This window comes from Ovis canadensis, chromosome 5, assembly GCF_042477335.2.
Source record: "Ovis canadensis isolate MfBH-ARS-UI-01 breed Bighorn chromosome 5, ARS-UI_OviCan_v2, whole genome shotgun sequence".
NCBI classification, from domain to species: domain Eukaryota; kingdom Metazoa; phylum Chordata; class Mammalia; order Artiodactyla; family Bovidae; genus Ovis; species Ovis canadensis.
The window spans coordinates 93,434,040-93,458,491 of record NC_091249.1 but is presented as its reverse complement, the minus strand read 5'-3'; the positions used below and the strand labels follow the sequence as shown (position 1 = coordinate 93,458,491).

The 24,452-nt window shown below is 37.3% G+C and overlaps 1 protein-coding gene across 2 annotated transcripts in view; it reads right to left on the bottom strand.

Annotated features, from left to right (window-relative positions):
• Positions 1-24,452, bottom strand: part of MSH3 (mutS homolog 3) — a 194,903-nt gene that overhangs the window by 56,220 nt on the left and 114,231 nt on the right. For both annotated transcript variants that reach the window (XM_069590046.1, XM_069590045.1), the window contains exons 16-19: positions 21,098-21,162; positions 18,107-18,223; positions 12,120-12,227; positions 3,424-3,535 (exon numbers count right to left, since the gene is read on the bottom strand). In XM_069590046.1, the coding sequence (XP_069446147.1) occupies positions 3,424-3,535; positions 12,120-12,227; positions 18,107-18,223; positions 21,098-21,162 (402 nt within the window). The remainder of the gene's footprint in view (positions 1-3,423; positions 3,536-12,119; positions 12,228-18,106; positions 18,224-21,097; positions 21,163-24,452) is intronic.

The window sequence follows — 24,452 nt, the reverse complement described above, 5'->3', positions numbered from 1 at the left end:
ACCTTACTAGTATCATGGACACTGAAAAAGGAATTCTTATGTTCACAGAGACTTCCTATAAAAGACAATAAATACATTAGTGCCTGTTAACTTGGTTTGATAAATCAAGCAACTCACAAATTCTCTAAGGAGAATAAGCATGTTTACAGACATCAGAGATCTAGTTATGTACTACTCCAAGTTTCTGTATGATACTGCCAGCTAAAAACTGCCACCTTCCATTTGCCTCTATAAGGACTAAGTCATAAACCGCTGCAGCTGCTGTTCTCCAACACACCCTGAAAGGAGTTCAGGGTGGAGATCAGGAATCAGGCACTCTGGGCTTTGGGAAAAACTGGCAGCCAGGTCTTTAGATAGTTAGCTTATTTGCCGGAGAAGATTCTGAGCCCAATTCTTGCATCTCCTCATATCTAGAAAAGCACTAAAATCATTAATGGTGACATCTGCTCCTTGTGACTAGCAGTAAGCATCTGCCAAAATGTGTGCTTAGCTGCACGTTCCCCACTTCACTAAAATCATACATCACAATGGCCTTCCCCCCATGTCTCTGGAGCAGTTTCTCAGAGCTATCTGAAATGCTATCTCCTGGGCTATAGTCCTCATTGTGCCCCACATAAAACTTAATACACAGCTCTCACGTTGTGCTTTTTTTTTTTCTGTCAGCAATATCAAAAATGTGTTATTGAACTAGATATAATTCAAAGTATTTCCTTTTACTTGCCCCACCCTTATGGTCAGCCAAATTTAGCAGGCTCATATCTCTGTCACCCTGCTCACAGCCCAAGATGGAATATTCTGTGATAGTCCCAACTGCCTTGCCCCCCTGGGTCCTTTGTGTGATCTAATTTCCAACTGATTCCCTATATTTCAATTTTCTCACTGTCCTCTGAAAAATTCCCCAAGACTTCTATGTTTCTAACCTCTTTGTTTAACATTTCCTTCACACACTGACTTGAGCTGAAAGCTGGCTATTACTCCCCTGCAGTTCTCTCATTTCAAGGATGAGCCTTTTGCCATATCCTTTCATTTGTATCTCAGGGTTCAAAGGTTCTCCCATATCTGCTTCTTTAGGGCCTTATCATCTACCTCCAGCTCATCAAGTCTCCATCTCTTGGAATCTCTGACACCTGGACCACCTTCGCATGCCACTACAAATCAAGTTGTTTGGACAATTTCAACACGCCTATGGATACCTTTTTCTCAAAAGCTGTTCCTCGATCTCCTCATCTCCAAAGACCTCCTCCACTTCTGCTACTCACCATCCATGGGCATCCCTGGGCAAAGACCTCCTCCACTTCTGCTCACCTTCCATGGCCATCCCTGGAATCTTTCTATTACCCAGCACACTGCCTCTGGAATCTGGAAGTCAGGAACCTCATTCTCCAATACAGCCTCCCTCACTTAGCGACCCCTTCCATGTTAATTCTTTCATATCATCACCAGATAATTTCACTGTGTTGACAGAGACTCCCTTCTTGATCAAATGCTAGTCAGGCTCCTCTGAGCCCACTCGGTTCCAACTTTGGCCTATAACAGCTGCAATCCTCTCGGCACAAATGATTTCATTCACTCCCCACTAGGAGACCAGAACAAAAGCCAGCATATAGTTTCTATTTAACAGCTCAAGACCACAATCTTGGGATGATCCCAGTCCCCATTAAAGTCTCTGCTTACAAAAGCACAACAGTGCCAGGAAAGAATCTGTATTTGTTCCAGCCAAAACCTAGTGAAAGACAGACATCAAACCTACTTTTTGAGCAATTACTTCAGAAATCTTGTGGTTATAAATCCTCTCTAACCCCTTTAAGAGGTAAGTCTTCTACCACTTAGAAATAAATGCGTGTGGAGGCTCTCTTTGAAATGCAAACATCCATGGTGATAACTCTCTGTCCTTCTCAGTCCCCATGGGAGAGGATCAGCAACAGTTGCCAGTTATGAAACCCAGAAGGGTTTCACATTAACCAAACCCCTTTTCTCAGTTTTTCTGTTTCCACTTCCTTGAACCTGGCCATGCCCAGCCCTCCTCCCTACTTGCTCATTCTTACTTTAAGACACCTAGTCATCTCTGAAAGGGCAGCAGAGGATGAGATGGTTAGATGGCAACATCGACTCAACGGACATGAATTTGAGCAAACTCTGGGATGTAGTGGAAGACAGAGGAGCCTGGTGTGCTGCAGTCTGTGGGGCGGCAAAGAGTCGGACACGAGCTAGTGACTGAACAAACAAAAACATCTCTGCACAAACTGTACTCGGTTCAAGCTAGACTCTTTTTCCTATGCAACAATATTACTGAGTAAAATTACCCTTATCACCTGAATTAGTGCATGGCTCTGTTTATCATGGACAATGTACCTCAGTGTAACAAACATACACACACAGGTTCACTTTTTTCTGCAGGTTTAAACACTCTTTTCCTAGCATTCTCAATCCTTTAAGAAAACAAACAAACAACAACAACAAAAAACCCTTTAAACTCCTTAATACGGCTTTAAACAAACTGGTCTCTTTCTTATTTCTGACACTTGTTTCTTTATATTCTATGCCCCAACCTTATGCAACATCTTTCAGTTCCCTGAGCCCACCAGCGCTGCTTCACCCCTAGACTCTACCACCCTGGCTCCTGCCCTGGAATAATCGTCCCCATTTCCCTGGTCTGCACTAACTCACTCCCTCTTCAGTCAGTATCTCATCCCTGGGAAACCTTCCCAAACACTCTCCCTAATTCTGGGTTACATCAATCTGCTACATGCTCTATGACACCTGGTCTCCTGAATCCTGGCCTGACCGAGCCACATTATAATAATCTATCTTCCCTGCTAGACCACAAGCTCTCTACCAGCAGGGCATACTTCTGTCTTGCTTTCCACTGTCTGTGCTAATACTCTGTTTCACTACCTGGTGCTAAAAAGGTACTCAGTAAGTACGTGTTAGATGAATAAATACTGTAAATCATTAATGTTCTATAAGAGAACCCTAGTCCATATGACAAAAATTCTTTTTTTTAATGACAAAAATTCTTATCACTGAAATCAGCTGAAGCATCTGTGATCCTTTCACAAAACATCTCAAAACAGACCACAAGACAAAGCCTATACTATACACCAACAGGAATTTGCAAAACCATGGTGTGATTCCTCTCCATTAGCACCTGTGGGCATTTAAAAATATAAAATATTTTTGCTGGGTTACCAGCTAATTAAGGCTAATCTTTTAGTTGCTAAATTGTTCCCTCTATGGATAATCTTTTATTGGAAATAGCACTGACTCCATATATGGTGTTGAGTATGAAACCACAGCCATGGATTAGTTGACTTAAAGCCAAAGGCAAAACTTGGGTAAAATTTTAAAATATCATATGGTATTTAAAAGTTTGAGATCAATGTTATCATCTTCCACCTTTTATTGTCACGATGTGGTACTTACTGACAAATCTGTACTATTGGGAACAAACTGGTCCTGCTCTCCCAGCAGCACATCAATCACAGGGTGCCGGCCATTTTTTATTAGGATTTTCCTTTCTTCTTGTAGAGTTGGTCTGTGAGAAGAAGCATGTTTCAATTGACAAGGCAAGGAAAGAGACTTTTAAAAAACTTCAAAAAGCATGAAGATTTTTGTGGACAGTCTGTCAGACACACAACCAAACCTTAAACATGGACTTTAAGAACATATGCTCAGGACAAGGCTCAGTATAAAAGTTTAAACTCAACTGCAGAATCAGAATTGGAAAGACAATTATTATAATTACAGTGCTCTGAAGCACAAACTTTAGAAGAGTCTTATATGGCTCTGTAACTAAGATCTCCCTTATAAGATCCTTTTTCTTTTTTTCTTTTTCTACCATTCTCTAAGATATATTCATTAAAAAAAATTACACTTCAGATTACTGCTACTTACAATATTTTTAGCAATAAACAAAATTTTAAAAATCATGCAAAATTATTTCTAGATTATTACATTAATATAAATTGTATGTTGGACTCAGGGACAGAATGACCTAAAATCTTCACATTCTGTTTAATCAAAACATCTTTCTATGGTCTTTAGTATCTTTTACTTTTTTCGATATAAAAAATGTTTATTTGCCTTGCTTGTTTCTTAAGGTCTTATATTTCTGTTTTCACCGATACCTTCATCGATTTACCCAAGCTCTCTGAGTGCCAGCCTTCTCTCAGTTTCCTCCCCAGAGGTTACCACTGAGAGCAGTCTGGCATCTACCTTTTCCAGTTTGGTGTCTACCTTTCCCAATGTTTTTCTATGCATTTAAGTTTCCATAAACTCATTGTATCGCTTTCTGATTTCTTCTTTAAAAATAAACAAAGAACAACAACAAAAACCAAGAATCATACTGTAATTCATCATTCCACAACTACTTTCCCCCCACTTAATATTCCTTGATACCTATAAAAGACAGACTTCACCATTTACCATGTGGGTCCAGTGGACTCTGTCATTTTATTTCCTTAAATCTTTTCTAAGTTATTTTATAAGTACTATGTAGAATTGAGAAAAAATTAACAGTGAGGGGAAAAAGTCAAGACAACTAGTAAGAATCCAAACATAGCAAATTTCAAAATTTTAGTTCATATTTTCCAGGTTTTTAAAGCACATATAGGGCTTCCCTGGTAGCTCAGTGGTAAAGAATCCACCTGCCAATGCAGGAGACCCGGGTTCAAACCCTGGGTCAGGAAGATCCCCTGGAAAAGGAAATGGCAACCCCATTCCACTATTCTTGCATGGGAAATCCCACGGGCAGAGGAGCCTGGCAGGCTACAATCCATGGGGTCACAGAAGAGTTAGACACAACTTAGTGACTAAACAACAGGCATATATACCCAGAATGGGCAACACACTATGAATCTAAGTAACTGTGCATCAGCTGTCATGCAGGCACATGGACAATATTCACTTATAAATACTAATTCTAAACTTCAATACATTTCTAACAGGTTCTAGCTTATCCTTATTTCTGGTTCTTCCCCCACTTGCAACGAAAATGCAATGTTTGAAGAACATTTTGAAATCTTTTAAAGTTCATAATCTTGATAAAGAGAATATAGCTATCTTCTTTGCTTCATAATTACAAAACATTTTCATACCTACATTTATAAAGACAATTCGAATAATCAATCAAATGAGTATTTTTATTTTATATCATCTATTTTCTTTCACTCTCCTGCTTCAGCACCTATCCCCAAGCAAACAGTATCAAGTAAACTTTAGGGTACAAATATCATAAAAGAATACTCCCATATGTGTTTTTAGCAAATCATGATGGTTCCAATTTTTGTCACTAAGTACTGCATGATGGGTGCATCTTTTGGAATAACAAACTGGATTAAGAATACTCCATTTCACTTTGCCCTTACAAAAATATTATTCATACACCTAAGATATATTATCTGCACACTCATAATCTGAGATTTTGTTTTATACAAGAAATTTCACTACTATCATTAGTATATACAGCACTGCTATCCTTCTCTTCACATTCATCTTTAGAATAATCTAGTAATGAATTGAAATGTCTTCTGTCAGTTTCTTTCTTTTTGCTATTATGAGTGAAAAGAAAAATTCTGAATTCTCAACTGTATTCACTCAAAGTCAGAAACAAAACTGCAACAGTGGCATCGCAAGTTACTTTAATATCTTCTTGAAAGATGATGTCACTGTTTGGCAAACACAATGAGAAAAATGAAGAATGATATGACAGTGACTTCTATCTCATTTCTGTATTTCCAACTTCCTTCTTATTTTAGATTTTTACAGCATGCTGGGAAATACTGATAAACTGATGAAATGATTCATATCATGATGAGATAGTAAGACATGCCAGACAGAAGCAAGATAAACATTATTAAAGATCTCAAAATGCATTTCAGATTTATAAAAGGGTCCAATGGGCTCATCTGGTGAATATTAGACTGAATAAATTTTATTCTCCTTTTAAAAAAAAACAAATTTTCTCTTTTTTCTTTATACAACCTTTAAAAAACTCAGAAGCTGAAAATAGGTCCAGTGAACCCTGATGGTATGGAATACTGAAGATGAAGGATTATTCCTTGGAGGCATTCTTTCGAATAGGCTGAACAGCAAGTTACTATCTCCACTACTGAACATCCAGACTGTCTAGACTTTCAATGTTATAAACAATGCTCCAATGAACAACCATATATACACATACATGTGTGTATTTTCAAGTGTTTCTCTAAGCCACAGGAAATGCTTTAAGTGGAATTTTCAAATCATGGGACATGCATATTTTTAAATGCATGTTAAAATTTAAATGGTTTTTAATTAAAACTCAGGCCCATCAACTCGGTGATGCCATTCAACCATCTCATCCTCTGTCATCCCCTTCTCCTCCTACCTTCAGTCTTTCCCAGCATCAGGGTCTTTTCTAATGACTCAGTTCTTCACACCAGGTGGCCCCAGCATTGGAGTTTCGGCTTCAACATCAGTCCTTACAATGTATATTCAGGACTGATTTCCTTTAGGATGGACTGGTTGGATCTCCCTGCAGTCCAAGGCACTCTCAGGAGTCTTCTCCAACACCACAGTTCAAAAGCATCAGTTCTTCAGTGCTCAGCTTTCCTTATCGTCCAACTCTCACATCCAACTCACACATATATGACTATTGGAAAAACCATACCTTTGACTACTGCTGCTGCTGCTGCTGCTGGTGGTGCTGCTAAGTCACTTCAGCTGTGTCTGACTCTGTGCGACCCCATAGACGGCAGCCCACCAGGCTCCCCCGTCCCTGGGATTCTCCAGGCAAGAACACTGGAGTGGGCTGCCATTTCCCTCTCCAATGCATGAAAGTGAAAAGTGAAAGTGAAGTCGCTCAGTCGTGTCCGACTCTTCGTGACCCCATGGACGGCAGCCCACAGACAGACCTTTATTGGCAAAGTAGTCTCTGCTTTTTAATATGCTATCTAAGTTGATCATAAATTTTCTTCCAAGGAGCAACTGTCTTTTAATTTCATGGCTGCAGCCACCATCTGCAGTGATTCTGCAGCCCCCCAAAATAAAGTCTGTCACTGCTTCTATTGTTTCTCCATCTATTTGCCATGAAGTGATGGGGCCGGATGATCTTAGTTTTCTGAATGTTGAGTTTTAAGCCTACTTGTTCACTCTCCTCTTTCACTTTCATCAAGAGGCTCTTTAGCTCTTCTTCACTTTCTGTCATAAGGATGGTGTCATCTGCGTATCTGAGGTTATTGATATTTTTCCCCGCAATCTTGATTCCAGCTTGTGCTTCATGCAGCCCAGCATTTTGCATAATGTACTCTGCATATAAGTTAAATAAGCAGGGTGACAACATACAGCCCTGATGTACTCCTTTCCCGATTTGGAACCAGTCTGCTGTTCCATGTTGGGTTCTAACCGTTGCTTCCTGACCTGCAAACAGATTTCTCAGGAGGCGGGTCAGGTGGTCTGGTATTCCCATCTCTTGAAGAACTGTCTACAGTTTGTTGTGACCCACACAGTCCAAGGCTTTCGCACAGTCAATAAAGCAGTAGATGTTTCTCTGGAACTCTCTTGCTTTTTCAATGATCCAGTGTGGCAATGTGATTGTTCCTCTGCTTTTTCTAAACACAGCTTGAACATCTGGAAGTTCACAGTTCACATACTGCTGAAGCCTGGCTTGGAAAATTTTGAGCATTACTAGTGTGTGAGATGAGGGCAATTGTGCGGTAGTTTGAACATGTCTTTGGCATTGCCTTTCTTTGGGATTGGAATGAAAACTGACCTTTTCCAATCCTGTGGCCACTGCTGAGTTTTCCAAATTTGCTGGCATATTGAGTGTAGCACTTTCACAGCATCATCTTTTAGGATTTGAAACAACTCAACTGGATTTCCATCAACTCTACTTGCTTTGTTCATAGTGATGCTTCCTTAGCCCACTTGACTTCGCATTCCAGGATATCTAGCTCTAGGTGAGTGATCACACCATCGTAATTATCCAAGTTGTGAGGATCTTTTTTGTATAGTTCTGTGTATTCTTGCCACCACTTCTTAATATCTTCTGCTTCTGTTAGGTCCATACCATTTCTGTCCTTTACTGTGCCCACCTTTGCATGAAATATCCCCTTGGTATCTCTAATTTTCTTGAAGAGATCTCTAGTCTTTTCCATTCTATTGTTTTCCTCTGTTTCTTTGCACTGAAGACTGAGGAAGGCTTTCTTATTTCTCATTATTCTTTGGAACTCTGCATTCAAATGGGTATATCTTTCCTTGTCTCCTTTGCCCTTAGCTTCTCTTCTTTTCTCAGCTATTTGTAAGGCCTCCTCAGACAACCATTTTGCCTTTTTGCATTTCTTTTCTTGGGGATGGTCTTGATCACTGCCTCTTGTACAACGTCATGAACCTCCATCCATAGTTCATCAGGCACTCTATCAGATCTAATCCCTTGAATCTACTTGTCACTTCCACTGTATAATCATAAGGGATCTGATTTAGGTCATACCTGAGTGGTCCCTGCTTTCTTCAATTTAAGTCTGAACTTTGCAATAAGGCATTCATGATCTGAGCCACAGTCAGCTCCCAGTCTTGTTTTGCTGACTGTATGAGAGCTTCTCCAATCTGATTTCACTATTGACCATCTGGTGACGTCCAGGTGTAGAGTCTTGTCTTGTGTTGTTGGAAGAGGGTGTCTGCTATGTCTAGTGTGTTTTCTTGGCAAAATTCTGTTAGTCTTTGCCCTGCTTCATTTTGTACTCCAAGGCCAAAACATACCCTTACCTATTAGTAAATTTGGTATTATCAAACTTTCTAATTTTAACAGTGTGATCTCATTGTTTAAATATGCACTCACTGCTTCATACGGTTGACATCTTTTCATCAATTTCTTGACCCCTTTTCTTTTTCATCTTAATGTCCTATCAGTGATCTCGAGTTTTTAGACTCAGACCTTTCACATATAAGCACATTTCTGAATGTACTCATAACACCAAGAAATAATACTTTCCTGAATACTTGAATTCTTCTTAAATATATCTGACTAACGAAACCCTGAGAGTATACATTCACATCTCTAAAACAAAGTTACTAAAGTATCTTCCAAGTAAATGATTTGAAATCACCTTTTGAAAAGGGACATTTAAAGTTACAAGAAAATGACACTTTTTAAATTTTAGAGTATAATTTTAAAACAGAATTTTTATCTATATAGGTTACGAATATACTGTAAAGAAAAAATGATGAAACCAACTTTAAGTTGTACCAGTTTTAAAATTCTAAGTGCTCTGCCAAGTGAAATCAACATATCATATTCATGACACTGATATGACTTCCCAGGAAGGTTTTCACTTTAAAACAAAAATCTGAGTGATTTGTTCTGCTCTAAAATCTATACTGACTTACTCTGTTGCCTTCAAAACTACATAATGACAACACTTTCTGGTACAGTATGAAGCAAATGATTATTCAGAGACCTGAGAAGATTTATTAGGACAGGACAGTGATAGTAGAACAATATGAAATATTGATAGCATTTAGTGGCACTGAAGAGAAAGAACTGAGAAAATCTGGATGCTGCCTGAAAAGAATGAAACACTAACCTTAAACAAATTTACCTATTTTATTTTATATTTTTAAAACTGCATCATTCTCCTTTAAATGAGCCAGAGAAACAGAACAACAGTCTACATTAGTAAAAATGTACAATGTCCAGAACACAAATTGGATACAAAGACCTAGAATAAGAACTTCTGTATAACAATTTAGAATATAGTGAATAAAATGTCCTAATAACATTTAGAAAGACGACTATAATTATGAAGCTAATGATCAATTTGAACTAACTGCAATAACTCAAATGCCTAAAAATCTTTAAACAAGCTGGAAATCTAAGGGAAAAGAGCATAAACTTCAGATTATTTAGATACTAGTTTTAAATGCATTTTAGAAAAAAGCTTCCTATTTCATGGCTATTTACACTCAATTTTATGGCTGCCAAAAATAAAAATAAAAAAGAGAGAGACATTGTATTACTTAAAGATGATAGCACAATTCTCATTTAAAATTTTTCAGGTGAAATTTTCTTACTATAAAATATATTTATAGTATCCAATTTGGAAAGTATTTTAGCATGTGACATTTCCTGACACTGTCTTACTGACAGAAGATGTGGTTTAGAACAATCCTACTGAGGACAAATAAAAGGCTGGATAAAGTATAGAAAACTTGTACTTCACTTGAAGTATACTACTTGAAGCCACCTGACAACTAACAAGACAACAAGGAATTACCAGGCCAGGAGCCGGGGTAGGACCGAGGATAGAGGGCCAGGGAGGGTGTTTGCTGATTTCTGCTGCTTTCTGAGGGGATGCTGAGCACTATAAACAGCTTTAATCTGGATTGAGACACCAAAAGACTGCGCACCAGGCAGAACACTGGATCTGAAGTGAGAACTGCAGGCTTTGAATCTTTGAACTTTTGAATCTTTAATCCTTTGAATTTCTGAACCTTCTCAAGCTCTGATGTGGACTAAGTAATGCCAGAACAACATTAGTGTCTTAAGATGTGACCCTTTCGGAGAAATATACATCAAATTATTTATACAAATGACTTTGCAAATATAAAGCCCAGAAGATAATCAAAATAAGCAGGCATTCAAAGAGATGCATGAATGAAAATGAACAGAAACAACAGACAATAGAAAGAGACCCACAAGGACCACAGACACATGAATCATCAGACACAGACTTTGAGATAATTACGCTTACCACATTCAAAAACACAGGAAAGATTGTGAACTGATGGAAAACAAAAAGTGATTTTTAAAAAAATAAATAATGATAGGTATGAAAGATACTAACAACCCATATGCTCAGATGTTTTTATTATAGGCAAAAAAATTTTACAATACTTAATTCTTTCTGATGTTTGAATAAACATCAGGGAGTAAGTATCGCTGTTTATTAAGTATTTATCATCTGCCTGGTTCTCCTTAGAAATTTCATAGTCTTTATCTCATTTAATTTCTACAACAGTTCTAAGGGCTAGGTATTATTTTGTGAAGAATATGAAGAAACTGAGGAGCACAGAGGTTATGAAACTTAGTTTAAGATTAGTGGTTAAAATAACCAGGCTGGTGATCAAACCTATGCCGCTGGGAGGTGATTAGGTCTTAAGGGCAGAGCCCTCAGGAATAGGCTACTACTCTTATATAGAGACCCCAGAGAGCCCCCAAAAGGGCTTCACAGAGAGCCCCCAATGCAGAACTGCAGCCTAGGGGAGTTGCTGGCATGAGCCCAGGCATAGAACGCCAAGCAGAAGTGGGGCCACCTCAGAAGCAGAGCTTGGCCACGCAACGAACCACTGCGGGGACTGGGCAGCCTGGAGCCCTAGGGGCCTAACCCCTGCCCAGCAAAGCTATGGGAACAGGATTACTACCCCCTTGGGCCTGGAAAGCAGGACCTCTGTGCCCCAGTGGGCCTGGAAGGCAGAGCACTGAGCCAAAGCTTTAGCTTAAGATTTAGTCTTAAGGAAGAGCAATTTGAGAGCAACTGAGTGGATTTGCCTTAAAATGAATCATACCTTAAGTCTCCCCCATATCTGATTTAGATGATGTTTAAATAAGACTTTTATAATTACAAAGTTAAACATATCATAAGTGTTCAAGTGAATGCTAACAAATGAAAGGATTGCTCCTCTATAAAAAATGTCACCCACATAAACCTAAAAATTGAAATATGTAACATTTCCCTCTAGTTATAGTCATCATCTGCTTTCATTATACTCAATGGTAGAGCAAGAAAGGTATTTCTTAATTTTAAATCAAGCTATATGTGTATGACATTCAGCTTTACCAAGAGTTCAACATATTTGAGTAATTTTAATACTTTATAATGAAAGTGAAAGTCACTCAGTCAGGTCTGACTCTCTGCAACCCCACAGACTATACAGTCCATGGAATTCTCCAGGCCAGAATACTGGAGTGGGTACCATTCCCTTCTCCAGGGGATCTACCCAACCCAGAGATCAAACCCAGGTATCCCACAATGCAGGCAGATTCTTTACCAGCTGAGCCACCAAGGAACACTAAATTAATTGAAAAATTCTATCTGTTCTAAAGCACTGAAAAGAGCTGAGGTAAACAAAACAAAACACATTACCTGCAATAAACTCCTTGCTTAGCGACCTTGGCCAGGGAGAAAATGCAGTCAATCGTTGCTAGGTGATGGACTGCTTTACACAAGGTGTGATAATGTTCACTGAAATTCCTACAGAAGCAAGAACAACAACAAAAAGGTGAGCAAATCGATTTCTTAGATCTATAAAAACTGTACAATAAGTAATCAGTTTGGTAGCTATGATGAGCATAAATAAATAACTAGGCACACAGCTAGCAGTTAAGAAAGGTGGAAATTACATTGAACTATTTTCTGTTTAATAACTTGATTACTGAGACTTTATTTGGAAAAAGAAAATATATATATATTTTAAAAGTTTCTTTACAAAGACATCTACTATTAATACCATATTGCACATTTTATCTGACCATTACCGTGAACTCAGACCTAATTAACCCTAATGTAGAGATTATTTTCATTTAACTTAAATGACATCACGAACTACCCAAATGGATCAGCTTCCCTTTGCACATATCCTTCATAGCATTGTCCAAACTAGGAAAACAGTTTCAATATCTTCTCCTAAAATTTACTGGAAGTGTCTCAATGGTACAGCTCATCAGGTCCACCTGATTTATCTAACATCTAATGATAGAGTTGGCACTGCAATAAATTTTTTGAAGGCAAGCAAGAAGAAAGGTCCTTTTTTTAGTGATCTTCAGTTTTCTTATTAATAATTCATATAGAAATTAAATATTAGACTTTTTTAAAAGGTCACTTTAAATCTTTGGCTAATTAGGTAGCTGGTGATCTAAAAGTTTAAAAGACTTATGCTAGAAGAAACATACGCTGTATGTAGGGGTTTTCCTTTCCTTTTTTTGCTTAGATACTTTCATTATCTCTTATCACAGGAGTTCCTCATAACCTGCTAAAGATGATCCTCTCCAAAAGAGATGAGTATGATACTGAATACATCTCTTAAAAAATATTTCTCTATTTAATACTGTGGGTTTCAGAAACTAAGAGATTTAGTCTGTTTGCTTCTTAAATCTCCTTCCTTCTCAGGTCCTGTCCAGGTCACTAATTTGTCACTACCCAACAGCCTTAGGTTGAGGATAACTATCCCTGATGATCTAACTTCCAGGATTGAAATGAGTGACTTAACTCTTGGTCAGTACCATTTCAGCTTAGCAACAACAAAAAAGGCGGGAGAGAGAAGGTAAATTATTTAGCTGTGGACAACAATGTTCCTTTTCATGTCAACTGTATAAATAAGGCATGTGAAAAAAAAATTTAAGCTATCATAAACCTTAAACATCACCATCACAACTCTTACAAAGCCTTGCTTGACTTCTTGGTCTTTGTCTATTTGTTATTCTTGATCAAATTTCAAAGAGATCATTTTAGAAAAATGACAGGCTGAAAAATGGACAATTCAGGTAACAATCCAATAGACCTGGGTTTATGTCATAACAACATACAACTTTACCAGTAAGCCACCAAAAACAACTTTAACTAATCACTGTGATTTAATCTCAAAAGGTATTGCTGGGTCCACAGGAAGAAGATTAAAGACACTGGGGTTCTAAAGTTATTATGACAGTTTACCATCCGATGTGATTCAATAATATTTGAAGTTAATTAAAAAGGAGAATATTTTATTTTCTATTTGCAAATGTATTTCTAAAATCCTTGAACTACTGTAATTTTATTCAACTGAATAATATTCAATAATCTTATTATTAAAGATTTTTCAATTGAGATTATTCAATATCGAGAGCCCATTTTTTAGAACATGAAAGAAGAGACAGTTTTTTGAGAGAGGGTTCCATTCACACTTTCTTACAGCCTTGATTTCTTGCAATATTTTAATAAAAGTAATATAACTAATGGACAACTCTTAGTATCTCAGTAAGAGACAAAAACACTTGTATAGCTGGTATTCATTCCTCTGGTGTCAGATTCAATGAGGTTAATCATTTTTGAAATGACATTATATTCACACCATCTGGCACCTCAATAAATAGTATGTCTAACAATCACTGCTATTCTCAAGTGGGGGTCTAGCTGCAAATGTTGTAGCTAAATTTCAGCCAATATTCTTTAGATAAAAAAATTTATATTTTTCTGTTTGAAAGTACTATATGTATATTACAGAAACTTTTGATATCATGGATCTGCAAAGTACATTAAACTTTCAGTAATCTCACCCTCCAGAATTAAGGTTAATATTTGAAGTTATTTACATATATATGGTCAGTAAGCATATTAATAATAGCATATATACTCAATATTTTAAAATACAAAAATGTGTATGCTGTGCATGTATGTGAATTTACACATACAGAACTGGCATCACATTTTTAATACTTTTCATCCTTTTTTCACTTAGCAATATATTATATCATATTCTTCTGTGATGTTTTATTTAATGCTAGCTTACTCTCAGCAGCTCCCAACTCCAGCCAAGCCACAGTATGATGAGAGCAGGATTCTGCTGGGTTAATGGGGTAGAAGGGCCCAGGCAGAGGGCTGACACAGTGAGAATGGCGGGGTGTGAGAAGAGGATAGGAGAGGAAGGGGCAAATCAAAGAGATGTTTCGAAGAGAAAAAAGACAAACAGGAATTTGATAATAGATAAAGGCGAAAAAAGGAATAAAGAATCAGGATAGTGCCAAAATCTTTACCCTGGGAGATCTGAACTTTCTCTACTCTAGAACCAGGAAAGAACATAACCCAGACCTATAAAATCACGTACACTATGCAGACAGTGAAGACGAACAATCTCATTGAATCCTAGAACCCTAGAATACAGTCCTTGAAGCTTGAAAGGGAAAACATCAGTCCACTTTTCATGTTCTCAGTGATATCACTAAGAGTAAAGTCAGGAAAACAAAAACTCAAAAGAGCCCTGAAAATCCTTAGCAAGGCTAATTGAAAGTAAGTTGGAAAAGGAAGTCAGTAGACCAAATTTCTATCCCCGGATTCAAGACTCAGAGTCAAGATAATCTCAAAAGATTCGGGGTAAGTGTACTGAAATCTCTTTCTGATCCTGTAATTCAAACCTCCTCTGGGCAACAAGAGATAGTACCAACCTACCACCTTTTAAAAACTGTCACATAATATCTTTTTTGTTCCTCCTTTTTCACTTCTCAGAGTTGTTACTTTAAATGGAAAAAAGTTCCCTGAAGACTACACTGAATACACTGTTTAAATTTTTAAAGAGCAAGACTGAGAGATTTCCCAGTGATGCCCATGGATTGATTCACCATAGGCAGGCTCTACAGCCTGACAGTATAGGTCACATGCCCTACCACCACACACCCTGAGTTGAATCTGGGTTACAGTCTTATTGTGGACAACTTATTTTTTATTTCTGTCGCTGACCTTATTCATTTGTAAATTGGGGATGATAATAATATTTCACTCTTAGGGCTCTTATGAAACAAAATGAGCTAATAAACAAAGCGCTTAGGTGACTGGTGGTCTGGAGCTGACTTCTATGGACTCATAAAAGTCAACTGTGTGCACATCTCTTTTCAATCCAGGCCTGCCGGAGCTTGTAATCAGTCCTGGATGGTGTAGTGACACCAGAGAAATCAAACACACACTACTGCTCTCCAGAGAGCTGGCTATTCACCATTTATCAGAACACCACCAACTTAAAACTATTACGAGGAACATGTGACTGCTAATAAATCCAGAATGAGAGATTCTTTGAGACAATGGCATGGATGCCTCCCCTCTAAATTTCATAATATAAAGGTAGAGGGCTATTCTAGATTAAAATATACTAATAAAACTTAATAGACAAAATGCAACATGTGAAAGGTTTTTTTTTAATATGGGAGGAGGGGAAATCACAGTCATGGAGAAAAGACTTGTGGTTGCCAAGGAGGAGGGGGCTGAGGGAGGGAAGGACTGGGAGTTTAGGATTAGCAGATGCAAACTAATATATATAGATGAGTAAGCAACAAGGTCCTAGTGTATAGCACAGGGAAATGTATTCAATATCCTATGATAAACCACAATGGAAAAGAATATAAAAAAGGAATGTCTATATGTATATAACTGGGTCACTGTGCTATATACAGCAGAGTTTGGCATAACTCTGTACATCAATTGTAAATCAATCAATTTCAATAAAAAATAAAAACAATAAAAATATGGGGAGAAGAGGAATTGAGACAATTTAATATTTAACTTAGTAGCTGCAGTCCATGGGTTGCAAAGAATCAGACACGACTGGGTAACTGAACAACAACAATTAAAGTTTCTTAGGTATAATAGTGGTAGCAAAATTATATAGCAAAATGTCCTTATTTTTAGAAAATGTATGCTTAAGTATTTAGGGGCAAAGTGTTATAATGTCTAAAACTTACTTTAAAATGTTTCAGAAAAAAAAAGTGTGAAGCAGATATAAAACAAATGTAGTAAAATCTTAACACTTTAAATAAACCTAGGTAAAGAACACAGACCACCTGACCTGCCTCTTGAGAAACCTATATGCAGGTCAGGAAGCAACAGTTAGAACTGGACATGGAACAACAGACTGGTTCCAAATAGGAAAAAGAGTACGTCAAGGCTGTATATTGTCACCCTGCTTATTAAACTTATACACAGAGTACATCAAGAGAAACACTGGGCTGGAAGAAGCACAAGCTGGAATCAAGACTGCCAGGAGAAATATCAAAAACTTTCTGATATGCAGATGACATCACCGTTATGGCAGAAAGTGAAGAGGAACTAAAAAGCCTCTTGATGAAAGTGAAAGAAGGGAGTGAAAAGTTGGCTTAAAGCTCAAAATTCAGAAAACGAAGATCATGGCATCTGGTCCCATCACTTCATGGCAAATAGATGGGGAAACAGTGGAAACAGTGTCAGACTTTATTTTGGGGGGCTCCAAAATCACTGCAGATGGTGACTGCAGCCATGAAATTAAAAGACGCTTACTCCTTGGAAAGCAAGTTATGACCAACCTAGACAGCATATTCAAAAGCAGAGACATTACTTTGTCAAAAAAGGTCCATCTAGTCAAGGCTACGGTTTTTCCAGTGGTCATGGATGGATGTGAGAGTTGGACTATGAAGAAAGCTGAGTGCCAAAGAATCGATGCTTTTGAATTGTGGTGTTGGAGAAGACTCTTGAGAGTCCCTTGGACTGCAAGGAGATCCAACCAGTCCATCCTAAAGGAGATCAGTCCTGGATGTTCATTGGAAGGACTGATGTTGAAGCTGAAACTCCAATACTTTGGCTACCTGAGGCGAAGAGCTGACTCATTGGAAAAGACCCTGATGCTGGGAGGGATTGGAGGCAAGAGGAGAAGGGGATGACAGAGGATGAGATGGCTGGATGGCATCACTGACTCAATGGACATGAGTTTGAGTGAACTCCGGGAGTTGGTGATGGGCAGGGAGGCCTGGATTGCTGTGATTCATGGAGTCACAAAGAGTCGGACACGACTGAGCAACTGAACTGAACTGAACTGATAAGAGTACAGAGATCACCATTTCAACTTCCCACAGATTTGAATTTTTTCAAGATACAAAGTAGGGGGAAATAGGTAAAGGATGCAAAAAATATAAGAAAAAAATTAAATGTAGATAGTGGGTTGGCCAAAAAGATCGTTTGAGTTTTCCTGGAACAACGTACAGACTTTGTTTCCTGTAACAACAAACTTTTTGGCCAATGCAATAAAACAACTAACCCATACTTGTCCAACTCTGAAAATGTTAAGCCTTTATACAAGAAAAGTAAACAAAATCCAAGGTAGAATTTCAAAGTGACATTAATAAACATCCTTAGCAACAAAATGTTAGTACAGTAACAAAAAGTATATTTGGTCTCTTACCAAAGACTAAGATGAGTTTACATTTCAATAGATTAAAAATAAAATCAGAGAACACATGTACTCAACTATTTTATGGCAGGTCACAAGCAGTAATCTCTACTTTTCTTTTTGGTGGAAAGATTTTCCGGTCTATTTCTCATAGCAAAAAGTCAGATTACATTTTTCATTGTAAACTCACTCTAGAAAAGCAAGCCATTCAGCACTGCAGTCAAGGACTAGCTGCTCCCGGAGCTGATTCAGATGTCTGTAATTTTCTACAATAAAAGGAGAGTGAAAGCGACTCACAGCTTTTGTGCTAGAAAAGGAGAAAAAACATAAATAGAAAATCAAGGTTACTAAGAAGTCAGTAATGCCATCACTTCAGAAAATTAAAGTAGTTATTTACTATTCTCTGATGAACCTTGAAAGTAAATAGCTATAAATAGAGAACATTCTTTAATTATGATCCTAAACCTTATTGATTCCAAAGATCTTTATTGTAAATAAAGTATTTGAAGTTCAGAGTACTTTGTTAGGAAGCTTTTAAAATTCAAGTTATATCCATATGGCAAAAATCAAAGTTTAGAATTTCTCTTTCATAAGTAAAGAGGTTTTTTCTGTAAATTATACAAAATGAAAATCTTTGGTTTAAAAAAAAAAAAGATCAGAAGCAAATATAACAAATTTAAGTCCTAACAAATCAAAGAGTTGGATATATTGGTGAAGGTCATATCATTTTTTATATTTTATACTTTTCTGTATGATTAAAGTATTTCAATTAAAAAAAAGCATTACAATGAACAGCAATGCATTAATTCAGGAGGCAGTCAAAGAAGGGTTCATGATCCAACAGCAGATTCACAGTGACCCTGGATGGGAAGAAATATCATGTAGTCCTCTTCTGAGCTTGCAAACTCTGCTTCCTCATCAAGAAGCTACAGAGCACAATGGTGGATGCCATGGGTCCCCAGTCAGAGAATCCACAGTAAGATTCCAACTCTGTCACTTACTCACTATCTATGTGACTCTGGGCCAATAAAACTGATTTTGTCTAAACTAAAAACTTTCCTCACCTATCAAATGAGGATAACAATAGTATCTACCTCATGAAAAGTGAAAATGTTACTTGCATAGTCATGTCCAATCTTCCCATGGACTGTAGCCCACCAGGCTCCTCTGTCCATAGAATTCTTCAGGCAAGAATACTAGAGTGGGTAGCCATTCCCTTCTCCAGAGGATCCTCCCGACCCAGGGACTGAACCAGGATCTCCTCCACTGCAGGCAGATTCTTTACCATTTGAGTCACCAGGGAAGCCCATAGGTACTGTTGGGAGGATCAGATAGTGCTCAGCAGGGTAATTATGTCACCAGTACTCAATGATTTCCTAAAGGAAATCAATCCTGAATATTCATTGGACAGACTGATGCTGAAGCTCCAACACTTTGGACATTTGATGCAAAGAACTGACTCATTAGAAAAGATCCTGATGCTGGGAAAGACTGAAGGCAGGAGGAGAAGGGAATGACAGAGGATGAGATGGCTGGATGGCATCACCAACTCGATGGACATGAGTTTGAGCTACTTCTGCCAGTTGGTGATGGACAGGGAAGCCTGGTGAGCCCAGGATCCCAGTTCATGGGATCGCAAAGAGTCAGACACAACTGAGCAGATGAACTGAACTGAACTCAATGTTAGGAGCCATTCCACTGTGGTAGTGATTACTGCTTATTGATGCTGTTACTATGATGGAAACTTTAAGAAGAAAAGGTCAAGGTTGAGTGATGACAGAGTGTACTCTGATCTCTGCACACTCACTCCTGTTAACACATGGTCACAATTATCTTTAATTTGGCAAGTTACTGAAAATGAGCCTTTTGCATTCAAAATCTGCCTAATGATATTTTAACTTACTTCTGTCAAGGCTCTGGTGGCTAAACAGATAAAAAATACCTTCCCAACCACATTTATTCATTTGATTTATATCACTGAAATGTTGAAAAGATGCTGGTATTGATTTATGCCTTGCTTGCTTTTAAAGTATGTTATCTAGATTTCTATGCAAACATATTAATCATAGCTTTTTCTTCTGACAAAACTCATTTAGTGAGACTTTTCAGTGGTTGTTCTAGAGAGATTAACACGATTTCTAGTAATTTCTCTTCATAAAGTGTATTACCATTCATTAGCTGTAGTATAGGAAAAAAATTGATAAAGGAAAGAATGGCTGCCAAAGAAGAAAACATTCCTTATAATCAACAATATCTGAAGCTCAATTACAGCTTCTGGTTAAAAAAAAAAAAAGATGGTATCAGAGCTAAAGAAACCCATGACTATGCTTTCAGGATCCTTTGATAGTAGCCATGGATAACAGGGTTTTTTATTAAAATAATAAATTAATAATCATTCACACATCATGTCAAAATCATGTCGAAATTTCCTTCTACTCTTAACATAGCATTCCTTCATACCATCACCAGCTACTAGTCCCTATTCTACTATCTTAGGAAAATGTAACATTTTCATATCAAGTTGATACAAACATACTAACAGTAGTAATAAATATTTCAGAAACAGTACCACACACAAGAGGAAATAAATTTCTCTAAAACCACTTCTTTAATGAGTCACCTCTTGAGGATTAATGCCTAACCAAGAAGAAAAGGCAGGGTTTCATGTGGTTCTCTAATTTTGTTTCTGATAATTTTCATGAATTCAAGACATAACTTTTAAAAAGAACATGTAAAGAACTAGTATAACTATGCGCCATGGAAAGCATTAAGAATAAAGAAAGGCAGAGCTCAGTGAGGCAGAAAATGAAATGTCAGCTTCTTAAAAGAAATGTCAGGTATAGCATTCATCAAGAAGTTCAAGCAACCAAATTAATCTTATAATTGAAGGTTCTGCAACTTTCTCTTTTCATGTGTTTAAAGTGTACTCTGAAGTATAAGGATAAAATAGTAATTCACAAAACAAGAAAACAAATATATACAAATAAGATGCCTTTTGGACAAAATGTTAAAAAATCAATGATTAAAAGAGTTTAAGAGAATTATTTCTCTAATTAAAAGTTCCACAAGGAAACTGAAGGGCAAGAATGTCAAGGATGTGCTTTTAACAGTCCAGAAGCATGAAGGTAATTTATTATTATAATCTACATGAATAATAAAAAACATGTATTTTTAAACTTACCTTCCAACCTTAACCCAATCAGTTGGTATACAAGATACAGCAGAATTCTTTACTTCAATCATAAACTAAAATAAGTACAAATAAAGGTTAGATATTTAAAAGATTAGCCATTATATTTTTAAATCTTCCACAAAACCGTGCTGTGATAGTCTAGCAAATATCATTCTAAACATTCAAAATAAATCTAGCAGTGTTATTGGGAGAGTTCATATATGTCTGTACAACCACTATTAATAATTAGGGTTTCAACACTTAGGAAAAAGTACAATTTGTACTGAGCAAAAAGGTTGTACTAAAAAAATAGCCTGATGATTTAATACCTGCAACACTGTTATGTTTATACTACAAATGATGATTTTTCCTTAATGATCTTTTTCATTCATTTCATTAATTAGTAGCATTTATCTTCAGAATTCTATGACTCGGTAATAAGACTGAACCTCTAAATACATAAAATTTTAGAATATTTTATTATTAGACATTATATCAACTTGAGATATGGCCAATCCCTTAATCTGAAAGGAACAGGATTTATTATAATAGCGTTTATCCAAGAAACCTAAGTCCTTTAAAAGTATCATCACACAAAGCACTTAACCCCTCAGCAATTAAGGAAGGAAGAGATTTCTTCACATGAGTATTTTCTTTAAGTTTTCATTTATATGAACTATTACAGACCCAACTGTACTCTACAGGCTTTTCTGAAATCAGCCAGGAAGTAAATGAAATCACTACTTCTATCACATCTTCCATTTTTCACATAAACTATATATCATCTCCTCTTCCTGCTCACATTTCTGTATTATTACAGTGAAATTTAATGTTTCATTTAAATAAAAATACACCTATTTTGTATGGGATGGGACCCAGAAATTCTGTAGTTGCCATTAATTTTGAGATGACTACAGGAACTTAGCCACATGTTTTACAACATTTAGGTATTTACAACATGCATATTATTACTAGTACCAGCCTGGCTTTTGAATTTACTTTTCTGTTAATAGAAACACTTTAGCTTTTCTATTCATTATAATTGGAATCAATGGTTAAGAATTTTTATTCTTAGCAATGATTTTGCAACTAATGATGTCCTCTTATATAGAGGAAATTAATACAATTTCAAATCTGACATATCCAGTTAAAGAAAAGAATTTTAAAAATTCTTTCCGTTGGCTAAAAAGAAAAGTAACTGAGGGGGAAAAAATAACAAAATAAATATCTCTAATGAGAAAGATAAAGTCTCTCTAAGAGTATGCTAAAAAATATTCTGCTTAAATATTTGGAAATCTTCTATAAGAAAACACATTGGTGTTTTTATACAATAATTGTGAGACGAGATAAGCCAAAGGCAAACAGCAAAATTCAGGACCACAGTAGACCACTAACATTTGGGAATAATACATATAACACAGCTCCATAGAAATTACTGCCTAAATGATAGTGGAAATTTTGAAAAGAAGCTAAAACTGCCTCAGTGAAGTCTCTGGGCAGCCAGCTAGAATAGTATACTTAAGTTATGCAGCATAACTATGCAGATTGGCAGCTCTCAAATCCATGCCCTAGAGGGCAGACACACTGAAACCATACTCACAGAAAACTAATCAATCTAATCACACTAGGACCACAGCCTTGTCTAACTCAATGAACCTAAGTCATGCCGCGGGGCAACCCAAGACGGGTGGGTCATGGTGGAAAGGTCTGACAGAATGTGGTCCACTGGAGAAGGGAATGGCAAACCACTTCAGTATTCTTGCCTTGAGAAACCCATGAACAGTATGAAAAGGCAAAATGATAGGATACTGAAAGAGGAACTCCCAGGTCAGTAGGTGTCCAGTATGCTACTGGAAATCAGCAGTGAAATAACTCCAGAAAGAATGAAGGGATGGAGCCAAAGCAAAAACAATACCCAGCTGTGGATGTGACTGGTGATAGAAGCAAGATCCGATGCTGTAAAGAGCAATATTGCATAGGAACCTGGAATGTCAGATCCATGAATCAAGGCAAATTGGAAGTGGTCAAACAAGAGATGGCAAGAGTGAACGTTGACATTCTAGGAATCAGCAAACTAAAATGGACTGGAATGGGTGAATGTAACTCAGATAACCATTATATCTACTACTGCGGGCAGGAATCCCTCAGAAGAAATGGAGTAGCCATCATGGTGAACAAGAGTCCGAAATGCAGTACTTGGATGCAATCTCAAAAACAACAGAATGATCTCTGTTCGTTTCCAAGGCAACCCATTCAATATTACAGTAATCCGAGTCTATGCCCTGACCAGTAACGCTGAAGAAGCTGAAGTTGAACGGTTCTATGAAGACCTACAAGACCTTGTAGAACTAACACCCAAAAAAGCTGTCCATTTCATTATAGGGGACTGGAATGAAAAAGTAGGAAGTCAAGAAACACCTGGAGTAACAGGCAAATTTGGCCATGGAATACGGAATGAAGCAGGGTAAAGACTAAGAGAGTTTTGCCAAGAAAATGCACTGGTCATAGCAAACACCCTCTTTGCTATGACCAGTGCATTTTCTTCCAACAACACAAGAGAAGACTTTACACCAGGACATTACCAGATGGTCAACACCAAAATCAGATTGATTATATTCTTTGCAGCCAAAGATGGAGAAGCTCTATACAGTCAACAAAAACAAGACCAGGAGCTGACTGTGGCTCAGATCATGAACTCCTTATTGCCAAATTCAGACTGAAATTGAAGAAAGTAGGGAAAACCACTAGACCATTCAGGTATGACCTAAATCAAATCCCTTATGATTAACAGTGGAAGTGAGAAATGGATTTAATGGACTAGATCTGATAGAGTGCCTGATGAACTATGGAATGAGGCTCATGACACTGTACAGGAGACAGGGATCAAGACCATCCCCATGGAAAAGAAATGCAAGAAAGCAAAATGGCTGTCTGGGGAGGCCTTACAAATAGCTGTGCAAAGAAGAGAAGCGAAACGCAAAGGAGAAAAGGAAAGATATAAGCATCTGATTGCAGAGTTCCAGAGAATAGCAAGAACAGATAAGAAAGCCTTCTTCAGCGATCAGTGCAAAGAAATAGAGGACAGAAACAGAATGGCAAAGACTAGAGATTTCTTCAAGAAAATTAGAGATACCAAGGGAACATTTCATGCAAAGATGGGCACAATAAAGGACAGAAACGGTAGGGACTTAAAACAAGCAGAAGATATTAAGAAGAGGTGGCAAGAATACACAGAAGAACTATACAAAAAAGATCTTCATGACCCGGATAATCACGATGGTGTGATCACTCACCTAGAGCCAGACATCCTGGAATGTGAAGTCAAGTGGACCTTAGAAAGCATCACTACGAACAAAGCTAGTGG